At 42.8% G+C, this 24574-nt stretch overlaps 1 protein-coding gene across 1 annotated transcript; it reads left to right on the top strand.

The window, feature by feature from the left end:
- Positions 1-207: 207 nt before the first annotated feature.
- On the top strand, positions 208-20695 carry LOC310856565 (actin, cytoplasmic-like; the record flags this gene model as incomplete). Its single annotated transcript, XM_083762035.1, has 10 exons — positions 208-351; positions 10176-10295; positions 11869-11982; positions 15017-15053; positions 15687-15707; positions 15807-15884; positions 15978-16136; positions 16965-17204; positions 18698-18876; positions 20552-20695. 10 exons carry the CDS (start codon positions 208-210, stop codon positions 20693-20695), a joined length of 1236 nt encoding a protein of 411 aa, XP_083618161.1.
- Between the last annotated feature and the right edge of the window lie 3879 nt (positions 20696-24574).

The raw sequence follows: 24574 nt of genomic DNA, 5'->3' as shown, positions 1-24574 counted from the left end.
TACATTGGTTGGCAACACTGCTGACCAGACTAGTGTAGTGCAGTGGGGGGGAGACCTCTATTCCGTCTGCGTCGGGGTTGCGCTGGGCACTTATTATCGACAGACACTTTCTTCGATTGGCCCAAAACTCAAACCCCATCGGCTTTGCGGACTGGGCGACCTTCTTTTCGTCTGACATCTGTGCCACAGGTGGAGTTGGAATAACTGATGTTCGGTAGGTTTGACCAAGCCAAAGACAACCAATCACCACCCTCCTGCCACCGTCGACTCCACCCATGTGCCACCCGTGTCAACCAATCACCCACCTCCAACCAGGCCGACCACTCCTACCTCACCAATCACGTACCCTGGGTACTTAAACACAGGTTTGAAAAGCGGCGGCGTGCATAGTTTCCATGCACCCACCGGCCTCCCTCTCCTTTTCTCTTCTACCTCCATCTTCTCTGCAGGTTCCAGAGGGGTTTCTACACATTTCGCACTGCGCACGCCTCAACCCCCCAAGCCAAAGTATCTGGGTCCACAACCCCTCGAACCCCTCAATCCCAACCACCGCCCACGTCCCGTGCCTTTGGCCATCTGAAATTGAAAATGTACTTGCGTAAAAGTACAAAAGTATCGGCATCAAAATGTACTTGAAGTACTAAAAGTAAACGTAGTCATTGTGCAGAATGTGCCATTTCACAAATTCAAAATGTGTACAAAATCTATTGAAAATAGCCGATCTACAAGCTCACAATGCGTCGCAACGCGACACATTGTGAGCTTGTAGATCGGCTATTTTCAAATTGCCGAAATGTATTGGGTTGAAGTGGTTAATGTAGGTTAGGTTTTCTAATCAAAATTAAAATCTCCAAAGTAACTAGTAGCTAGTAACTAAAATTTTAAAATAATTGTAGTGGAGTAAAAGTACAAATTGTGGCTCTGGAGTAGAAGTACTGGAAAGTATTGGAAATTGGAAATACTAAAGTAAAGCACAGATACCTCAAAATTGTACATGTAGTCACAGTAAGTAAAAGTACTTAGTTACTTTCCACCACTGTATTTTCACCACTGTGTGCAACTGATATTTAAAGTACTGATATTGATATACTGATATACTGATATTAAAATTTGACATGCAATGCAGTATACTTTGTCTTATGTATGGGCACAAGAAAGCAATGACGGAAGGAAGGAAGGAGGCACTGTATAGGGCCCGGCCGCACACCATTCTTTAGGCAAAGGGATTACTTTATTGAAGAGAATACAATGTTTCCATCTCACAGGATCTTCATCAGGTCAGTATCCGAGTGAGATCGAAACGTTTAAATGCAGACGAGGTCAGTCTGTTATAACCATGAGCGGGTAGGACAATCTATGGCTGTGTATTCATTATTTGGATCACATAAAACGTATATGTAAGATCACAGACGTTCTGATTCTAGGGCTATTAACTTGTAAACTTAACTGAGAATATCCATGTAATTTTCAAACATGCAATCACCAAAACCAATCTACGATTAGTTGATTTCAAATAATATTTGTGTGGGCGTGTGCTCCGGGACGAGTGACTTGTGGCATTTGAAATGTCGTTGTCCGAAGGACAAGTGCCTCAAAAAGTTAATGTCAAGCCCTGCCTAAAGAATGGTGTGCAGGTATCCACAAGAAAGCAATGACAAATACTAAGAGACAATCGCCTGGAAATGTACTCATCACAACAACAGTTCACTGTAAAGCCCTGCAGTAGCCTTCCATTGGCTGAAGACATAATAACCTATCATCAACAGAACACCAAATAACGCTCAATGAATGCCACGTGCAAACAAAAGAAAAGCAACAAAATATAATCACTAGTGTCTTCACTAAAGGCTGTTGTCAAAAAATGGAAACACAAAGACTTCACAAACAATGCAAGCAACACTTAAAGACAATATAAAAATACAATTAAGACGCCTACTTTTGAAATATCTTGAGTGCAGAATCAAACTGCACATTTTCACACATTATTCGAGCCAGTACGTTACAAGGAACTGGCATAGCAATCCAACAGATACTTGAAAAACATGGAATTGATAATCAAAGACATAAATCACGTCACGTGTATACAGTTGTACCACAGACACACAAAAAAGGCTGATCTACAACCTCTCAACATGTGGTGGGTTGCGTGAATTGCTACTTTCGACAAAAACAATGTCCGCCTATGATGAAATTATACGCCTACACCTAACCTTGATCTCACAAAAAACAATATCTGATGTGAGAAAGCGCATACAACAGACCCATACAGAGCAAAACAATCACACCCGTGTGAACTGAGTGATGCAACTGCCCTCCCCCCCACCTCTCTCTCTCTCTCTCTCTCTCTCTCTCTCTCTCTCTCTCTCTCATTTGCAGGCAACAGTGCAGCACTATCCCTCTCTCTGTTTCTGGCACAACAGCGCCCCTACTGGTACTCAGTCATAGTCATATACTGGTGCTCATTAACCAACACAGACACACATAGGTGAACACAGACATTGCTGTTCCTTGGAGTGGTTGCACCACTTTACGGCTTTGTAGCAAAAGCTTGTACATATCTAGGACGCACACAGGAGAAAACCTTTACCTGTACTTTTTGTTGTGGTAAAAGCGCTCTAACTTTCTTTTTTTCCTGCCTTGATCGCTTTCTTCCCTTTCTTTGAAAAATAACACAATGGGTAGGCTACTATATGCACAAAATGTAATTTCACACACTTAACCCATTCAGCACAGGAACCCCTTTTGGAGTTTCAACCATTTTTTTTTTAAATGTGGCGAAAATCTTCACAACGAACGTTTTTAACACATTGTCTGCTGGGCTATTCTGTCAGGCGGTGCTAGGTGGTGCTAAGGGATTAACATTGAACGAAGGAACTTTTTCGGGGCCCACAGCAAAATGTTCTCCTATAGCGAGAATCACACCGCATAAATCAAAAGAAAGCCTAACTTCAATTTTTTTTCTAACACCTGCTTTTGCCTGAACTCTGCTCGCTTGGACAGACAGCAGAGTTATGGAAGGTTGAAGTTGACAGACATTGACAGACAGATATAAAAATGAACACAAATAATATCTATACATACTATACACCGAATGAAAGCCCTGAATGTCTACTTTTAGGAGGAAAACAGTACACATTGATCCCATGTACAGTTTGTCTGTAATTGGTTATTGAATGCAGCTTGCGCCCACCAGAGAGAACTTTAGAGAAGGCATGGACCTGAACAACTATTATTCACAAAATAAGGCCTATAGCGACATGTACATACTATTTACCGTATGAAACAGAAGACTCTCTGCTTTCATAAGAAAAAAACTAATACTGTAATAATAATTAAAATCACACCCCTGTGAGCGGTGCAACTGTTGCACCCCTAAACCCAACCATGAGGCTAAACGCTGAAATGCAACATACCGAAAATGTAAGGATTCTTGTGGCCCTCTGGCGATTGGGTTTAAATAGGGACACGTCAGGTTGAAAGTGGTTAAATTTGGAGACCGTCAAAGGCAAAACTGCACATTAATTCCTTATTTAATCTAATTCTATGAGTGGGAAACTGCGGGAGACAGATCAAGTAACGTGGTAGTATAGTCTGGTGTTCGTTAACCAGCCAAGACTTCCAAAAAGACATCGGTTGGAAGCCCTTCATTCAAAGTCAAACATCGATTGACAAAGAGCCAGTAAATACATACAGGACATAACTTGGCCAATTCTACAAACATCTCTGATAAAGTGACCCGTCCCTCACTAAAGCCGCACTGCCAACACGCATGCACACACGGACGCGCACGCACGCACGCACACACGCAGGCAGCCATGCACAAACACAATACATACACACAGTACACACATACTTGAGGGCTTGAGGAGAGACAGCAAACACATCCAAATAATCAAAAATATAATACATATATAATATATAATGTTTTTGAATATCTAAAAAAAAGCATAATCTACCTCCCCCTGGCCAGCCGGGGCGCCTGATGGAGGGGAAAGGAACTGGTCGGAATAACGTGTTCCTTCCACGTGCTACGTCCGGCCAGGGAAACTCTCCCCTGTCAGGTGAAAAGAAGCAGCTTGGACTCCTCATGCATAAAAGGAAGCATGAGGTCAGTCCGCTGGCCTCCCAGGTTGGCAGAGGAAGTGTAGTGCCCGGGATTACATTAGATAATTGACACTGGGTGAAAAATATACAGGTTTAATGTTTGTTTTTAGTTAAGTTTGTTTTAAAAACGCCCCTCACTTCACATGGGTGTGATTTTTCATTTTCTATTTTGCAATTTTAGGTAGGCCTACAGCAAATAATATAAGGTTGAAGTATATCCAACTTGGTGACAAGAGTGTCATGCTTTGAACTGTCATGTTCAACGCTTTTGTATCTTTATGTAATATTCCAGTGGTTATTCCGTTGTCCTGCTGTTGCCCATGTGTTGTCTCAACCAGTGGTGGAAAAAGTACTCAATTGTTTTACTTAAGTAAAAGTACCAATACTGCAATTTAGAACTACTCTGTTACAAGTAAAAGTACGGAATTGAAAATGTAGGCCTTGAGTAAAAGTACAAAGGTATCGGCATCAAAATATACTTAAAGTACTAAAAGTATAAATAACAAACAACAACATTGTGGCCAGCCGGGTCGCCTGATGGAGGGGAAAGGAACTGGTTGGAATAACGTGTTCCTTCCATGCGCTACGACGACCAACCAGGAGCAACTTATAATACACTTGAAGGAAGCATGAGTTCAAAGCAAAGCAAAGTTACCATGTTTACCCAGGGTAACTGGACTAAGCTCAAGAACTTGTTTACAGCCAGGCCCTGCTCATAGAACATTTCATGGTAGGGGTTCAATGCCTTGCTCAAGGGCACTTCAGCGGTGGTAATTTTAACGTGCCGGTCCGGGGATACGAACTAGCGACCTTCCGATATCAAGACCGCTCTGCAAACCGTTCGGCCACCGTTGCTCTCCCCAGGTTGGCGGAGGGTGTGTAGAGCAAATTGAGAAAAATTGTAGTTAAGCACATTTTTGTTCATTTTTGGTGTGTGCCAATGAAAAAAGTGGAAATGTGAATACGTTGTCCTAGCACTGTGCAGCCTCTTTTTCTTACAGAGAGAGTACTATATGGCTTGACCAAGGCAGTCTCCCGTGCCTTGCTGCTCCATTACCGACCACCCTCAATAATAAGGGGATGCCCACCTGCTGCCCTGCACACATATAACCCATTAAGACCTGGAACGCGTCTGTGTCACTTTAGCGTTTAACCACATTAACCATTACTTTATATTTTATCTGTTGGCTCGGCGAGCTAAGGGTTGCTTCACTGCTTGTTTGCAGATGATGTGGTACCATCGGTCCAAGACATTCAGCTTACACTGTGACTCGACCGGTTCGCAGTCGAGTATAGGGTGGATCAGCATCTCCCAGGAGGAAGTTAATGTTACTCTGGAGAGGGAAGTCTGGAACTCTCTGGTGGAGCTGTTGCCCCTCCGACCAGACTACGGAGAAGCGGTTGAAGATGGATGGATGGATGTTGAGAAATAGCAGATGTACAAGCTCGGTAGATCTGCTATTTTTGAAACATTGTGAAAACGTGTGCAAATCCTTGAATATATATTCTTTCACAGCGAACGTTTTTAACTCAAATGTTTGCTTCTGGGGAGGGGTCCCTGGAACAATATCAGATGGGAGTCTGCGGCCAAATATACAGTAGTTAATTCTGGGGGTCCTTGACATGGAAATGTTTGAGCACCACTGATACGGAAACACATGTGTTTTTTCAGAAAACTGTCAGCATTTAGAAAACACTTTTGTAGAACCATGATCTCTTTTTATATAGGTTTAAAGAACGCATTTGGTTAAAACAGTAACAGCATCTTCTGTTGTTCGGCTCCATAAAGCTACAGTATGCATCGGCTGTTGCAGCGTGACGCAGATAACTTTCATCATGTTCCCTCCAGCTGAGTTCATATATATATCATTATGAACCCCTCTGGGTATACTTATACATTACAGACGTGAGTGATGGGCTCACCAAGGCTTTTATGAGAGCCCCCCCCATGCACCGACCGCCTCAGGGTCCGACTCTCGTGCCAGTTTCCGTGGGCTCCCGCACGTCCCCCGTTCTCCGGCCGACAGGATGGATAGATATTGCAATTACAGAGCTTATTTTGTGCTATTGTATATATACCTGCCTGGAAATGTATAAATAGATCTATCCAAACTTTTCCTGGGCTGTGTGTGCTCCAGTTCCTGTTGATTTCATTGGATATCATTGGTCATCTGACCAGTTTCATTGGCTTTCATTGGATCAACAGGAACTGGAGCACACACAGCCCAGGAAAAGTGTGGATATATATTGCCTTTTTAAAGCAATTACAGAGCTTATTTGTCATTGTGCCGCATGTAGTCTATTATTTCTGAATTAGTTTAGTTCGGATAGTGTGCAGATATAAAAAACAAACATTTACAATTAAAGATTTTTTATTTGTCACACAAATTGCTGTGCTTTCTGAAATGGTACTGTGAAGAGAAGAGAAACACACTGTTCGGATGCTTAAACTAAAACACATTGTGATGCGTGAAGGACAACTGTTTTCAACCAAGGTTCATATTTTGGGTTGTTTTTAGAGGAAGTAAATGATGGGCGATTTTATCCATTTTTGACAGGGGGGCAGGGGCATTCGAACATGGGGCTAAATATGTTTTTTCTTTTTTTTTTTACAAAATCTTATAGCGATTTAATCTTTTATTATTTACTATATTCCCACTAGACCCCAGGAAATTACATTTGGCCACAAAAGAGTCAAGACCACTCTAATGAAGCCTATACCTAAAGTTAAAATTGCACTGTATGATTATAAAGTGTGTGTGAAGACAGGCGAGAAACACATTGTTGAAGCCAGTGAACGGGGAGGCCCACGGCAACTGGCATGAGAACCACTGAGTCGCCTCCCTCCCCTCCCCTCAACACACAAACACTGCTGTCTCTGTGCATTAAGGCAAGGATGGCTGAGAGAATACCATACCGTATAGCGGAGGACAGGCATTCATTTACAGCTATATGACTCCTAGAAGCCCTATTGCTTTAAATTAATACCTGTCTGATTATACCTCCCACAACCGTACGCGTGCGTGTGTGTGTGCGCGTGCGTGTGTGTGCGTGTGAATGATGGTATACCAATATGAGTTCTTTACTGGTCTACAGAGAGCCATCAGCTTTCATACCTTGACATGCACATTAAACACACACACACACACACCCTCACACACACACACACACACACACACACACACACACACAGCAGTAGGAATAAACACAGACGCACCCAGGAGGAAGCGATCTAAGAAAGAGGAGGAGCCAAACACAGTTCCTGTCTCTATGCAACAAAAAAGTTGAGCCAATAACAAATAATTAAATGTACATTTATGCTAAGCAGCAAGCCATAGTATAGCCTATAGATATCGTCTTTTCTATTATAATAAGACATCAAACATCAGCTTTAATCAATTTCATTTTTAGCGATTCCTTCTTCTTCACATGACGGAAACATTTGGAGTGTACAAGTCAACAGACTCGCTCGAGGGACTACATCGCAACGGTCCTTTGCGACGACCTTCACTGGCTTCCGAGTCATGCAGACGAATACTGGACAACTCACCCCGGAATTTTCCCCAGTGAGGGGGATAACTTTGTAATATGCTATTGACAGTTTGTATTCTTTTTGGAAAAATATAAAAAGATACTCCTGTGGAAAGGCTACATTATTTTTTATTATATATAAACAATTTAGTATTTAGCCCAGATGTCAGATGTCTGACTTATGGGCAGTGCCCAAAACGGTAGGTGAGGAAAATAACACAATTAAATGTAATCATTAGGTCCATATATAAGTAAGCAAAACTGTTATATTATAAATATTCTGGTATAAATGTCTCTTAGGCTATAGGTCCCTAAGTGGAAATACATGAATGTTGTTTAATATCATCAACACTCATTTTTCTTGCTACAGTGTTCCCACCATCAAGAAAATATGTAACACCAATGAATACGATGTGTACTGTGAACGTCATATGGGTAACTAATTACAGTATGAAACCACAAAGAGAAAGATCTTATAAATCCACAGCAGGTCTGAGCTGTGAGGACTTTGCACATGTCGTCACATGAGAGCCTATGTTGATTTGTTGATTGATCAGGTCAGATCAAGAGCTGATCGAGGGACAGTGGGCTATTGTCTTTACAACAGATTTAGAACTTGTGTTTCCACCTCCGGGACAATACCCAAGTCACACGCTCCAATCAACAGAAAGCAACACCCCACATGGATAAGCCAATTAACCCCACATAAATGAAATGGCAAGCAGGTATACGACTCCTGACGTCTCTCTCTCCTGCCCGGCCCGAGTCCTGCGAGTGTCCATATATGCAACCGATGCACTCCTTGCCTTCTCCATATTGACCCGAGGAATATCAACCGCCTGGACGGACCTTCAAAAAACCTTCGGCAGAGACTAAAGGTTTTTTTTTCTCCACGTTTTACCACAAGATTGTCTGCAGAGGACGCAGAGTTCTCATAAAGGAACAGTCCCAACGCTGTGAAGCTTTTTTTCCCCTGTGAGGTGAGTTCAAAAACGTTTGAAAAACCATTTTGTCTGCCTTGGGGGGCCCGGATATAATATTGATATAGGGTAAGGATGTACCAATCACGTTTTTTTTTGGTTGCTCACAAATCACAATCCGATTCCGATCATTTGAAAATGACGTGATCGGCCCCGATTTCCGATCACGTGATCGGGACAACCCTACCCTATAAATATATATATCATAAATACCAACAATGGTTTAGGTGGAACAGAAGAACGTATCATGGATGATGAGATTACTGCAGTGGTGATTGACAACGGCTCTAGGAAGACCATGGCAGGGTTTGCTGGCGACGATGCACCTCATACTGTCTTCCGCTCCATCGTTGGAAGGCCCAGAAATCAGGTTCATAACCTTGCACGCACGTACTCACGCATGCACGCACACACACCACTGGTTGCAGATCTGTAGTTAGAGATTTTAGTGCTATAAGACAGGATTGTGTTTTAATTGTACATTCATGTCTTCATAGCAGTGGTTTTCAACCATTTTCACATCAAGGTCCATTATTTATTTGGCATTTGAGCCACAGACTACCATTTGATGAGATTTAGCCTCTCAGACCCAAGACTTTGAATATTTTGTTGTCGTTGGATAAGATATTTTGTTGTTGGATAAGATAACAATGATTCTATATGCTCTAATTGTGTAGACTTGTAAATTAAATAATGCAGATGTTTAACTATAATTTAACTGTTGAGAGCTTAAAATGAGCCCAAATGGACCTTAAGGGTTCAACCCTGCTAAATCTTATCAAATGTGGTTAATAAATATTCTACTGGTTGGGGTTTGTGGGCTATGAGCTGACCACCCAAGTATCCCCGGTCAGAGAGAGTATGTGACACCAAGGTATATTATCAACAAGGACTCAGTGAGGTCTGCAGGCATGGGCGGAGCTTGAGGGGGTTCAGGGGGTGCACTGCACCCCCTGGCAAAAAAAAAAAAAAGGGGTTTTCTTTTTTTTTTAACTTAACTTCTGACTGTAGTTTGTAATTATCTCTCTTATCATGATATGATGACTCGCTATATGGCTGTAGTGCATGTGTGTATGTGTGTGAGCTGCTGTACTACCTAAATAACTCATTTTTAGGGGTTAGGGCATTGTAAAAACGCTAAAATAATAAAATAAAGGTCGCGGGTGCGCGCGGGTGTCGTTGGCCAAGCAGTCGCACCCCCAGGCGTCAAGTTCAAGCTCCGCCTATGTCTGCAGGTGCTGCATGTTGCCTGTGTGAAGGCTGGAGACTGAGTGAGGAGTGTGGGGTGAGTTGCTGGTTATATGTTGCACACCAGACTGTGATTGGCTAGTGAGGTGAGTGGTGTGATGGCACACACATGTGTGATTGTGGATGCAGGGAATGGGGAATGTCCACCAGAGGCTGCCAGTCAGACAGCATGCAGATAATTCACAACAGTGGTTTCATATTCCATCATATGCCCTATTCCACCATAGCTGGGGACCACCTGGAACTCCCTCAAGGACCACTGGTTGAAAGCCACTGCTTCATGGTGATGGTTTACCTTGTTTCTCTCCTCAGGGACTGAGCGGTCAGAAGGATATCTACGTAGGAGAAGAGGCCCAATCAGAGATGGAGAACCTCAGCCTCGCATATCCCATACAACGAGGCGTAATCACCAACTGGGATGACATGGAGAAGGTAGGAACAGTGTTGGGTAACGTTACTTTCTAAAGTAACTTCATTAGGCTACTGGATTAATGCCATTAAAGGACAACTTTAGTTTTTTTTCAACCAAGGTTTATGTTTTAGGTTGTTATTAGAGAAAGTAAAAGATTTTTTTTTTCATTGGCTGCTTTCTTTTGTTTTAGGGATTTTAGCTGTTTTTGACAGGGGGGCGGCATGGGGCTAAATATGTATACTTTTACAACATTTTATAGCGATTTGTTTTTGTATTATGTACTATAGTCCTACTAGACCCCAAGAAATTACATCTGGCCACAAAAGATCACGAGATCTACTGAATGTGTCAAACTGACATATTGAGCCTATGACACACACTCTAATAACAACCTCCTAAAACACGAACCTTGGTTGAAAAAAAACTAAAGTTGTCCTTTAAAAATAATCCCGTTACGGTACGATATTACCTTCTGAGAAAAGTATAACTGCCCCGGGGTCTCCTCCCAGTGGGACGTGCCTCGAGGACCTCCCTAGGGAGACGCTCAAGACCAGATGCCCGAACCACCTAACGCCAGGGCTCCACTGGGCGCGTCTGCGTCGCGTCTGCGTCGCGTCTCCGTCAGCGTCGGGAATGTGCCCTTTTAATCAATGGAGGGTGGCTCCACTGCCCGCGTTGCGTCGCGTCTCCGTCACCATAAAATTGAACCGGTTCGTTTTTTGACGCACGCACGCGTGACGCACGCGTGACGCAACGCGCCCAGTGGAGCCCTGGCGTAAGCTAGGTCCTTTCCAGGCGAAGAAGCAGTGACTCTACTCCGAGTCTCTCTCTTGTGTGATTGAACTTCTCACCCTGTCTCTAAGGGAGATGCCAGCCTGCACCCGTCGAAGAAAACTCATTTTGGCTGCTTGTATTCGCGCCTTATTCTTATAAAAAGGGAAATATAGGTGTTAAACTAGTAACGCCATTGTTTTTTGGAAAAGGTAACTAGGTAACGGATTCCTCTAACTCGTTAGGTTACTCCGTCACCCAAATTCCTGTTATAACGCCGTTATTTATAACGCCCTTACCCCCGACACTGGGTAGGAACACACTTAGGCCCCGATTGCAATCAAATAGGACGACCAAATTACTCATTAGAGGGACAGAAGTGTCCCTCTAATGTGTTGTTTGGGACAAGTGGGATGGGAAGGGGTTAGCAACGTATTACTTAAATTGCTATTAAATACCTTGATGTCCTATTCGACTATAGGTCTAATACTGCCTATCATTTTGTTATTAAACCCATTTAAAGTCTGACATTTTCTTTTAAAATGCTAATTTTTGTCATGGGTGGTATGGCCGACCTGGTACTGTAGCCTAGGGAATATTTTAACAGGCTTTAAAACCCTGTTGACAATGTGTAGATCTGGTGTGAAACCTGTTTATAATGTGTAGATCTGGTGTGAAACCTGTTTATTTCATGTAGATCTAGTGTGGAACCTGTTCATATATGTGTAGATCTGGTGTGAAACCTGTTTATTCCATGTATATCTGGTGTGGAACCTGTTCATAATGTGTAGATCTGGTGTGAAACCTGTTTATTCCGTGTAGATCTGGCACCACGTCTATACAGAGCTTGGTGTCACCCCTGAGGAGCATCCAGTTCTGCTGACTGAGATGCCATCCAACCCTGAGATCAACAAGATGAAAATGATAGAGGTGAAGGTCCAACGTCCAGTGTTGATTTCGTCAAAACTAAAGCTACGGTGACCAAAACTAATATATAGACTATTTACAATTTCCGTCAACAGATTAAAAACTAGACCCAAATGTTAAAGATGGAGTGCCACAATTTTTGTATTTTTCCAGTTTTTCATGTGTCTATGAGGTGACAGTACTTAATTAGACAGACTGGAGTTGTTTTTATGTGCAATTGTGTATTGACTTTGTATTTAGGGTTTCTTCCTGGAGGCTGAACCCTTGACAGTCAAACGGGCCAATGAAGTAAACAGTAATATAGTGACACCACACTATCAGCCCCTCCCCTAAACCCTCCCCCTTTATTATACAACTACAGCTTGGGTGCGGCTTCAGTTCAGGTGGATCACCACCCATCACCACCCACCAGGCAAACCAGGCATACTTAATGAACTGGTGGGCGTGTCCACATAAAAGCATGATTTTAACAAATACTGTACACTTTTTGGAAAAAGTTCTTCCCCCTTATATTGTAATAATACCTGATGATCATGTTTTAGGGTGGAAAAAAATGGTGGCACTCCATCTTTAAGGGAGGACTAGTAGCGAAGAGAGCCAGTATAACTAAAAGATGAAGTCATTTGTTTGTTTGCTCTCGTGTGTCGCGATCTGAAAATTAGCAGATACAGTACAAGCTCACAGCGCAATGGCATCGAGGCCCGCCAAAATATTATATATCTCTGCTCTCAGGCGGAAACCTCATAACTCCAAAATGTTCATTTATCAGGAAATTAAAAAATATACATTTTTCAGGAAAAAAAGAAAATATCACCTTATATTTTTAAAACAAAGCAATACAGCCTCATCAACATTAAAGAAGAGGGTCCAAGGCACTCTGTTCCAGTGATGTGAAAAAAGCCTTTTTTATTTAAGAGTTTAAGGCATGGCAAAGAACATTACGAAAAGGACCAACGCGTTTCGGCACTCAGCCTTCGTCAGGGTCCCATAGTTATGACATGCAGCAGGACGTCATTATATAGCGACCATCATGATTGAAAACACTTGACAGCAATCAGTGTCACTGTCAGTCTAATACATTTCGTCATTGGGACCAGGGAAGTTCGTAGCTTTCAGGGTGACAATCCAGAACGTTTCTCTCTGCAGCAAAAGGTCTTAATGACGAAATCGATTTTCCCCCTTTTCTCTAAAGGTTTCCTCCTCACACACTGTTCGCAACCTTTTTCTGGTATTTGTTTTGGGGATTCTGTCTTTTTATGTATTTATTGTATTCTCTTACAAAACCTCCCAATCGTTTGTTTCTATGTACCCATGTTAACTATTATGATGTATAATGTGCGGACATTGATGTTCTAACATTTATTGTGCTGACATGTATTAGACTGACAGTGACACTGATTGCTGTCAAGTGTTTTCAATCATGATGGTTGCTATATAATGACGTCCTGCTGCATGTCATAGCTATGGGACCCTGACGAAGGCTGAGTGCCAAAACGCGTTGGTCCTTTTTGTAATGTTCTTTGCCATGCCTTAAACTCTTAAATAAAAAAGGCTTTTTTTCACCTCACTGGAACAGAGTGCCTTGGATCCTCTCGCCAACGAGCACCTGTATTCAGTTCAACAAACAAAGGACCACGGCAGCGCTTCCTTCCTCTATTCAACAGCCTCATCAACGTTGGTGTTGTAACTTTATATATTGTCAATTACTTCCATGAAAGGGGGAGAGGTGGTGGAGTTAGTTGCTTTAGCAGACATTTTGAGGGTCCAATGGAGTTAAGCGGTTTTGTCCAAAGCACTTTTTACTACTTTCCATTGGTTCAGTATTTTTGAAACAACACACAGACGTGTCAAAATGTGTACCATAACTTTTGAAAATAGCTAATCTACATGCTTGTAGATCGGAAAAGGGCCAAAGAGGTTAATGTAGGCCTATGTTTTGTAATAATAATACAACAAAGTAACTAGTAGGCCTAACTAAAGTGCTGAAATAAATGTAGTGGAGTAAAAGTACACATTTTGGACCTGAAATGTAGTGGAGTAAAAGTATTGGACATTGGAAATACTCAAGTAAAGTACAAATACCTCAATATTGTACTAAAGTGCAGGACTTAAGTAAATGTACTTAGATAGTACTTAAGTAAATGTACTTAGATAGTACTTAAGTAAATCTACTTCATAGTAACTGCGATCATAGGTCGCAGTTACTATGAAAACCGTGCAGGAAGCCTTCTGTCACACTTCCTGTACTCGCTTTGCCTGTAGTGTTTGCATAGCTTCCTATTGGCCAACCATAGAAAACGTGCAGGAAGCTTGAACTTGAGCATCACGCTTCATGTAATGCTTCTGGCACACACACTGGTGACACTACACACACACACACACACACACACACACACACACACACACACACACACACACACACACACACACACACACACACACACACAGTCACACACACGCTCGGACGATATTTGTTTACTGTTTCGGGTCATTCCGACACATACACACGCATGACACATTCCGCAAAAAGTTGAGATTTCACTCGTGCCAGACTTCGTAAACGATTTGTATAATTCCATGTGGTCTATACTCTGTGAAGTGTATATTTCCGTGTGCTTTGCACAGCCATTGCTTGTAAGTTCTCATGCTTTCGTCGTGCATATACTGTTGCATTTGCAGCCGATATTTGATAAATGTTTCAGGACATTCAATATCGCTGAGACAGTTTATTTATTTACATTTGGACCACAATGCTTATATGAGACAATTTAAAATGAAACTTCTACGGATATGAGCGAGTGACATCAGGACTTTGGTAGAGATTTCACCGTCTGTCCGGTAGAGTGTCTCAGCCCTGCGGTCGCTTTTCGCCTTGGCTTTAAGGCGTCTTACTGGTAATAATAATCTGGAATGTAATCCTACATACCACCACGCTCTCCGTGGCATTTATGTCAGTGATACTGTAGATAGATTTGTTTTGTTTTTCATTATCCAGATCATGTTTGAGACCTTTAACGTCCCTGCCATGTCTGTGGCCCTCCAGCAACTTCTGGCTCTCTACAGCTCTGCTCGGACCACTGGTAAGATGTAGACTATATAATATACAGTTAAACCTCAGTGTTAACACACACAGAGAGAGAAAGAGAGAGAGAGAGTACACCCTCAGGCCTTGTACACACATACTGTATCAGACGAACATGCTCTGTGCTGTCCGTGTTTCATGGCCGCCTCAATGCTTTTCCAACGGAAGTCACGTGGTTTGACCAAACACTTGTGTTTGATTCCCCCCCTACCCCCATCAAACACAGGCAGAGCACAGAACAGTTGTTCTTTATGTGTGTATGAAGCCTCAGAGTAACTGAGGATTGTACTACTGGGTACTGGACTTTTTAACCACCTGACGCTCCCACCCCGATGAAAGTTTTGACTCATGCGGACAAGCTTTGTTCTGCCTTTGTGCTGCTACAGTACTTTGGCACATTTTTGCACCGTATGTCAAATGTCATGTGAAAATACCTGCTGTATTTGTAGTGTATGTGTATTGTGTATGTGTACAGTATGTTGATGTCTGCCTTTTTCATGTTCTCACTGACCCTGTCCCTCAGGGTCAGTGAGAGCATGCAGGGCGTTGCTTTCTGCAGGTGTGCATTAACGACGTTAAATCACCCCCTCTCGTGTAATATTGCTTAAATTAACCTCTGTTTCTCCATCAGGTATTGTGTTTGACTGTGGAGGTGATGGTGTGTCTAAATTAACCTCTGTTTCTCCATCAGGTATTGTGTTTGACTGTGGAGGTGATGGTGTGTCTAAATTAACCTCTGTTTCTCCATCAGGTATTGTGTTTGACTGTGGAGGTGATGGTGTGTCTAAATTAACCTCTGTTTCTCCAGGCATCGTGGTTGACTGTGGAGGTGATGGTGTGTCTAAATTAACCTCTGTTTCTCCAGGTATCGTGGTTGACTGTGGAGGTGATGGTGTGTCTAAATTAACCTCTGTTTCTCCAGGTATCGTGGTTGACTGTGGTGATGGGGTGAGCCACGCTGTGCCCGTCGAGGAGGGTTACGTTCTGCCTCATGCCATTCAAAGACTGCACCTGGCAGGCTCTCAGGTGACTGATTACTTGATGCGGATGCTAACTGACAGAGGCTATGGAATCACTACTGGTATGTACCATTCTATGATGCCATATTTGCTGTCTACTCCAGGGGTTCCCAACCTTTATATTGTCACGGACCGGCTGACAGTTCATAACATGTTCGTGGACTGGCAATAGCATTTTCAAAGTGACTAGGAGGATACAAGGACTGCCTGAAAGGCATGCATTTGCATTCTAATGGGTGATTAAGGGTCGCTCAGACTCATGCTCTACGCGCAACGGCAAATCCGCTGCCCACTGGCACTAGAAAGTTCTCAGGTCTGGTGTTTGTCCTCTCGTTTGTTTTATACGACGGGAAAACTTGGGGATTCCCTTCTCGCGTACCAGATGCACATGCATGAACAGCACTGGTCTGTGTACCGATGGTTGGGAACCTCTGGTCTACTCAGTACTGATAATTGGATTCTGGATTTCTGTGTTGCCTGTTGGTATGGCTACAAAGCTGCATTGACAATGTTGATTCAGTTTGGAAGAACCCTCAGTTCTTCCATGACAATGTTCTCCTCTACTCTGGTATTCCACCAGCCAGCGGTGTTGTTGCGGCTCAGTTGAGTTCACACCTTATTTTTGTTATTGCTTGGTTCCATCTTATCGCTGCTTATATAGAGAGCTATATATATATATATATATATATATATATATAGAGAGAGAGAGAGAGAGAGAGAGAGAGAGATAATTTGTTCTCTCTCGTTTTTTAGGTTCTTCATTTACCCAGGGTAGTAGCTGTCACACACACACACACACACACACACACACACACACACACACACACACACACACACACACCCTTTGTGAGAATGTAAATGTATCTCTATAACAATCCCTTCCTCTACAGCGGAGCGCGAGTTAGTGCATGCCATCAAGGAGAAGCTGGCCTATGTGGCACTGGACTTTGACCAGGAGATGGCGTTAGACTTTGACCAGGAGATGGCGCTGGACTTTGACCAGGAGATGCAGTCCGCAGCCCTCTCTTCCTCACTGGAGAAGAGCTACGAGCTGCCCGACGGTCGGGTGATCACCATTGGCGACGAGAGATTCCGCTGCCCTGAGATCCTCTTCCGGCCCTCGATCATTGGTTCGTATAAGCACAGTACCAAGGATGGCACTGTGTTAATATGAATACTAGTAATAACAGGAGTCGGTGTAGTTCTGCATCACTGACAACAAGCAAACACGACATCAGAGGGAGGCGGAGGCCGGTATTCCGCCAACATCGGGGCTCCCACCGGTGTCACGATAGGCAGGAGATAGCACCCAAGCGCAGAGCCACAAGCAGAGAGTTCAAATTAACTTATTTATTAATTCCAAACAAAGGTAAAGCTTGCACAAAACATACAAAAGGTTGCAAGCAGAAACTCAGGGACGCAAAAGCTAAACTTGTACAAACTCAAAGCAGGGATGCAAAACAGTTCAAAAAGCAAACCTTACATGAAGCCCAAGTAGTAATGTCCAAAATACCACATTCTCACAGAGACACACAGAGAATTATTGGAGAAATGTCCTCAGGTGTGAAAGGGGCATGGCACAGTGGGGGTAATGAGGGAGTGTGAGCAGGTGTGTGGCAAGGACGGTGAGATATAATGGAATGTGGGAGTGGCAGACATGGAAACATGGTCTGTAGAGAGACAGACCATGACACCCGGCCTGTGTGGCTCACGCATCGGCCTCGGCAGCCACATCAAGCCGCAACAACGCTGAACCCAACTCAATATACCGTTATATGATATTAGACTGGATATTGTACGTGATTTTGGACATTGTACTATTGTGATACGGCATAAACGTGTAATATAAAAATATAAATATCGGATACTCAAACTCTATACTCAAAATCATATGATCGAATTTGGATCGGGACAAAAAAAAAGAAACGTGATCGGGACATACCTATAGTGTGCTGTCATGCTAGCTACAGTATTTCAACCAATAAGATTGCTTCGTCGGAACTAACTGTTAATAAATCTATAAATCTTATTTCATAAATGCTAATAATCATCTAACATCTACTGTGTCTATAATGTTTATAATATCAGGGGTGGGCAACTGCCGGCCCGGGGGCCACATGTGGCTCCCACCTTCACTTAATGCGGCCCGCATGTTGATATCAGAATACTGATATAGTATTGATTTCAGCTGTTACAATTCCAAACCCGCTTTAATAACTTCATGACTAGAATTAAATGACTAGTAATAATGACTAGTATTAAAATGTTAGTCTTTTTAATTTAGTTATGTTAACAGTTCATAAAGTTAACATAACTATAACTAAATGCATTTGAAATTCAATAAAAATGTTACTTTTCAGGATTCCAATTAAAAAATATCAAAAGAAATATTCCGGTTTTCAATTCAAATATAGCAAAAATAGCTGATCTATTGCGACACATTGCGACACGTTTTGAGCTTGTAGATCGGCTATTTCTCGCTACGACTGCAGTAATATGCACTGTGTCCCCTCTGGAGTGAGTGTGGAAATATATTGGCCCTCTATACATCGTCAAAGTTACCCATCCCTGGTTTAGATCATACAGCTTATATGACTCTGTTCTCTCTGTCTCTGATGCTCAGGTATGGAGTCCGTGGGGATCCATGAGATGACCTACAACATTCGTCACAGCACCTTCAACGTCCGCAACGACCTGTTTAAAAACATCGTGCTGTGTGGAGGCAGCTCCATGTTCCCAGGCTTGGCTGATCGCATGCAGAAGGAGATTACTAATCTCGCCCCTTTCACCATGAAGATCAGGGTACAAGTCATATATCTATTTCGTTTGTTGGTTAGTTAGTTAGTTAGTTAGTTACAGTGGTGGAAAAAGTACTCAATTGTTTTACTTAAGTAAAAGTACCAATACTGCAATTTAGAACTACTTCGTTACAAGTAAAAGTACGGAATTGAAAATGTGCTTGAGTAAAAGGTACAAAAGTATCGGTATCAAAATGTATACTTACTAAAAGTAAAAGTACTCATAATGCAGAATGTCCCATTTCACAAGTTCAAAATGTGTACAATTTTTTTTGAAAATAGCCGATCTACAAGCTCACAATGCGTCACGTTGCGACGCATTGTGAGCTTGTAGATCGGCTATTTTCAAATGGCCGAAATGTATAGGGTTGAAGTGGTAGTGGTTAATGTATGTTTTTTTCTAATCAAAATAAAATCTCCAAAGTAACTATAGTAACAATAAATAATTGTAGTGAAGTAAAAGTACACATTTTGGCTCTGAGATGTAGTGGAAATTGGAAATACTCAAGTAAAGTACAAATACCTCAAAATTGTACTTAAGTACAGTACCTCAGTAAAAGTACTTAGTCCACCACTGGTATTGAACGATACGATTGAATAAAACATTTGGTCGACACAATAATCAAAAAGCCATGAATAAAAAGGTATAAAAAACCTGCATAATACACAACACAAAATCCCTTGGCTCATGCAGCATGCAGGAGCTTTGTGTTGCTCCAAAAGTGACAGTCAGGCCACGTATAGCGACGCGTTAGCTTTGGTCCATAGCCTTCTACTGCTTAAGGCTATAGGACTTTCGGTTTTAAATATCAAATCGAAATCAGACCAGCTTCTCCTCTTTAGCGTAAATAAAAAGAACGTTTTTGCTACTGACCAAAACAAAGGCGGGTCGTGTCATTAGAAAGCCTACTTTCTTTAGTGGACGCACTCTGAGCCCCCCACTATAGAGGCGTATATTTTCTGTTCAGTTTTCAAAATATATTCCCTTCAAAAGCTGTGAGCACAAATATTCTGACGCACGCCTTTACTTCACTTTAGTGAAGTAAAGGCAAAAAATACAAGTGGCACAAAATGTCTCAGTAAGGTTACATGGTGTGGGATAACTTGAGAGTGGTTACTGTGGTAGAAAAATATGTACTCTCTCTACTGCAACTTCACAGCTTCTGACAAACTCAAACAGGAGGACAGGAGGGTAACTTAGACATCAAAGAAAAGGAGCACCAATCACAAACATTCAATCAAGACTGACCAATCTAAGCAAGGCAGTAAAAATAGTACTTTGCTGCACTAATTATGAGATCAAACACTGTTGGCCAAAAAGTACCGTTTATACGTGTGGTGGGGGGCTCAGAGTGCGTCCACTAAGGAAAGTAGGCTTTCTAATGACACAACCCACCTTTGTTTTGGTGAGTAGAAAAAACGTTCTTTTTATTTACGCTAAAGAGGAGAGGCTGGTCTGATTTCGATTTGAGATTCGAAACCGAATGTCCCATAGCCTTATACTGAAGCAGTAGAAGGCTATGGACCAGAGCTAGCGACGCGTATACACAAAGTCTGTGCGGTCACCGGTATACCGAGTTGTTCCGCCGCTGTTATTTTATTCAAAAGACCTACGACTGAAAGTAAATTCAAATTTGCTGTGAAAATCCAACAGTGCTCTCCCTGTTTTTTTTCCCCAGGTCATCGCGCCTCCTGAGAGGAAATACAGCGTGTGGATCGGAGGCTCCATCCTGGCTTCCCTCTCCACCTTCCAGAAGATGCTGATGAGCAAGCAGGAGTATGAGGAGTATGGTCCCTCCGTTATCCACCGCAAGGGCCTCTAAGGGAGACAAACTATCCACCCATCGCATTCCGAGACAAAACCATAATTATGTGGGAGGGGGTTCGAGTCCCGAGTCGAGACCGACGGGTGGCGAGACAGAGTCGACACCGAGACCAGATTTCTCGTGAATTGAGTGGACTCGGTCGGGGAAGAGTCCCGATTTTGAGGGGGCAGAAACCGAGCAATCGAGCGCTGTTCATGCAGCCTGAACTGAGCCAAGCTGGAGTTGCGGAAATACATTGTTTTCAACGAGGGCGGCGCAGATAAGAGCTATATAAGCATGTGTGCAACAACATGACAACTGTTTTAAAGTATTGTACAGTGACAACTTAAGTCTCTGTAATGTTTATGTTGTACTATTACTACAAAACAATCTAAAATAAAGGGATTTAAGATAATTAAAGCTGGGCGCCTGAGTCCAATGCATTTCTGCCTATACTTCCGGTCCAGGACTTGTCCCAGTTGGTTGTCCCCATTCTCGATAGAAGTCTATGTAGGAGACGATTCATTCAAATATTGTTATTTTTAATTCAATTATTTTTGAGGGGCGCTTTTAACATACAGGTTTAATGTTTGTTTTTAGTTCAATGTTTGTTTTAAAAACGCCATTGACAATGAAGGGGACATTAAATCCCATTAAAACCTCTTAAACCCCAGGGGGGTCCAGGAGGGAAAATCAAAAATATTTATTAAGAGTTGGAACCTGAGACCTTGACCAGCCCCATTTACCCGCTGAGAGCTGTTCACGAGGTGGCCAGCCGCTGCCCCCGCCGGCGGGGGATTGGGGCTTAAGACGTTTTTAATTAATAAAGATAATTTAATGTTTGTTTTGACACCGTTTCTTTTACATCATCACCTATACCGAATTCCCTCCCTGATGATAAGAGCGCCCCTCACTTCACACGGGTGTGAAGTTCAGTCCATTTGAAAAGTGAAAAGAGACGATCCACAAGCTTGTTGTGCGCTTGTAGATCTGCTATTTTCACTATAGTTTCACTAGAGTCCTGGGCAACCAAAACCCCCTTTTTTTTGGGTCTCGACCTGAAAAGTTTGGGAGCCACTGCAGTCCAGTGAAGCATAGTTTGACAGAAACATACGGGGGCCAATCCCTCGAGTATCTTGAAGACAAGGCCGTAGCAAGTAGCTATATGTCTGTCTTTCTCCTACCCTGAGCATCCCAGCCTATTAAAGTTGGGGTTAGTTGAGTCCTGGGAGTGAACTTATACAGCACTGGGAGTCCTCTTTTTTTTTTACATGTAAGGACAGAAAAACTAACTTTAAAATTGGCCTATAGGGTTTCATATAACCCACTAAAGCTGCAGCCAACTTCAGAGAAATGTTCCAAAAAATAAATAATAAAACAAATAACACACAGTCCATCCACCGGGTCTGAGACTGAGTCAATAGGCAATAAAACCCCAGGCGAGACCAAGATGACACCCGCACGCACGTACACACGCACGCACGCATGCGTCCCTGTCGCCATGGTAACCTACCCATGGAGGAAAGCTCCTATATGACATAATTTCCTCCTCCTCTGCATTTTGGTTTTGACAGTGTGTTTGCTCTAAACACGCACGCACACACGCACGCACAGGTTACACACACACACACACACACACACACACACACACACACACACACACACACACACACACACACACACACAAACACACACAAACACACACACACACACACAGGGCTTCCAAATGTGCAATGCATGAGCAGTCCAGCGATGGATAGCCCATAGGACCTGTCTGTCTGTCTCTCTCTGTGGCTGCTTTTGTTGAAGGTCCAACAGATCAGTCATTCTCAACAGTTGTTCTTTTTTCCTTCTTTTTTTCATTTCAAGGACCTCCAATGTTTGACATGTATTTTGGCCACGGACCCCATAATGATTCATTACGTCAATTACGGCACTAGCCATAAGTCGGTTAATATCCCTGAAACATGACTGTCATACTCAGCTTCAAAAGTCTTTTGCACACCTTTGACCTTTGCTACATACGTTAAAGTCTACATACTGTACAGTATATGGTTCACTATCAAGGACCACACCACCAATGAGAACATTTAACAGGTTTATTGATGACAGGACGAAAGACACGATCATGAACACAACCACGATGGTGACGGGCGGGCCATCGGGCCATCGGGATTTGAGCCGAGGTGGGGAAGGCTTCAACGGATCCGGCATACTCCCGGGCACGTCGAACCCCCCCCCCCCCCATCAGGTACCTGTAGTGGGCAATTCTTTTTCCCAAGGGGCCGCATTAGAAACAGAAAATATTTTGGAGGGCCGGGCCAAAAGGCTGAACGTAATTATGCATAATATCAATTTTATTTCTATATAAAAAGCAGTAAAAGGCCATTTATGATGATGTAGGCCTACTGTACAATAAGAGCGCCCCTCATTTCACATGGGTGTGATTTTTTTTTACTTTGTACTTTTCCTTTTCCAGCAATAAAGCATAATAGGATTTGGTAATCATGTTTGGTAATCATGCGCATTCATTTGCATTCACCCGTCGGTGAATGCAAATAGCCATGAAGCCCAGCTAAGCATGCAGCTCCACAACACGGTAGGGCAGGCGCATGATTACCAAACATGATTGATGATAATATAAGGGGCCGAGGTGGCCTGATTGGAGGTGGCTTGATAGGAGGTGGAGGTAGCTGCGTCAGGTGTGTTCCTGCTCCTGAACTTCAGCTATGAGCTCCATGTAAAGCTCTGAAATGTTGCTCGTGACGGACGAGCGTCATATGACTACGGGCAGCTGTAGCTCAGGAGGTAGAGCAGGTCGTCCAATGATCTCTGAGTCGGCGGTTCGATTCTCGGCTCTTCCTGTCCACATGTCGAAGTGTCCTTGGGCAAGACACTGAACCCTACATTGCCTCCAATGAGTTGGTCGGTGTGAGCTCGCCACCATTGGTGTGCATGTGAATGCGGGAAGTGAGGACGCTGGCGACTGTTCGCCGCTTTACCTCCCAATGTATGAATGAACCATTGTAAAGCGCTTTGAGCACTTGGAAAAGCGCTATAGAAATTATTATATGAACCATGGCCTTTCAATACGGTTTAATTTTACTTCGGACCCCAATCTACTAGTGCCCAGTGTTCATTTAACTCTGAGTGCACAAAAGGAACCAAATGGAACCATTTGGTTCCATTTGTACCATGTCTGTAACCTCAAGAGTTACAGACACGCAAGGGTATATTTGGACCGCTGGTTTTTACCCAGACCTGGCATTGAGAAACATCCGTCAAAGGGTGCCTAACTTTGGTTAAACATGGGGGAGCACATTTTTTAAGTTGGATATTTACTTTGCTTTTCAAACTGAATGTATTTAAACCAAATTACATTGACCGTGTGTGTCAATCATAAACTGTAGAGTGTCAATACAATTTTAATCATTACAAAATACAGAAATATTTTTATTTTATTCTCAGCTCATGCTCTTTAGAACCTTTCTCACTTTTTATCAGTGAACCTGCCAACATGCCAACCTTTTCAAAAGGTTACATTTCTCCTGCACTCTTTTCAGAGGCTTATTATCTTTGATCGATCTGTAAATGCCATTTATAAACTTAAAGCTTTTTCAAATCAACACACAACGTAGACCTCATACTTGATCACACTAACAGTGTCCACAAAAGTAACCACAAGTCAATTTGAGCTTGTGGATCTGCTGTTTTTGCTATTTTCGAATTTGAGTCATGAAAAGTAACAGTTTTGGGGAGTGCGTAGCGTTAGTCCGACGTCGCAACAATCCGACATTACTAACCCTGCCCCTAAACCTAACCCTAAGCGCACGCGGAAACCACAGACCGAGTCTTAACCGGCCACTTATGTCCGACGAACGGGACGTAGGCCTACGT

This window comes from Protomyctophum parallelum, assembly GCF_964188405.1.
Source record: "Protomyctophum parallelum genome assembly, chromosome: 3".
Taxonomy (NCBI): domain Eukaryota; kingdom Metazoa; phylum Chordata; class Actinopteri; order Myctophiformes; family Myctophidae; genus Protomyctophum; species Protomyctophum parallelum.
Note: the sequence above shows the minus strand (reverse complement) of the source record. Positions and strands in the feature narration are given on the sequence as shown.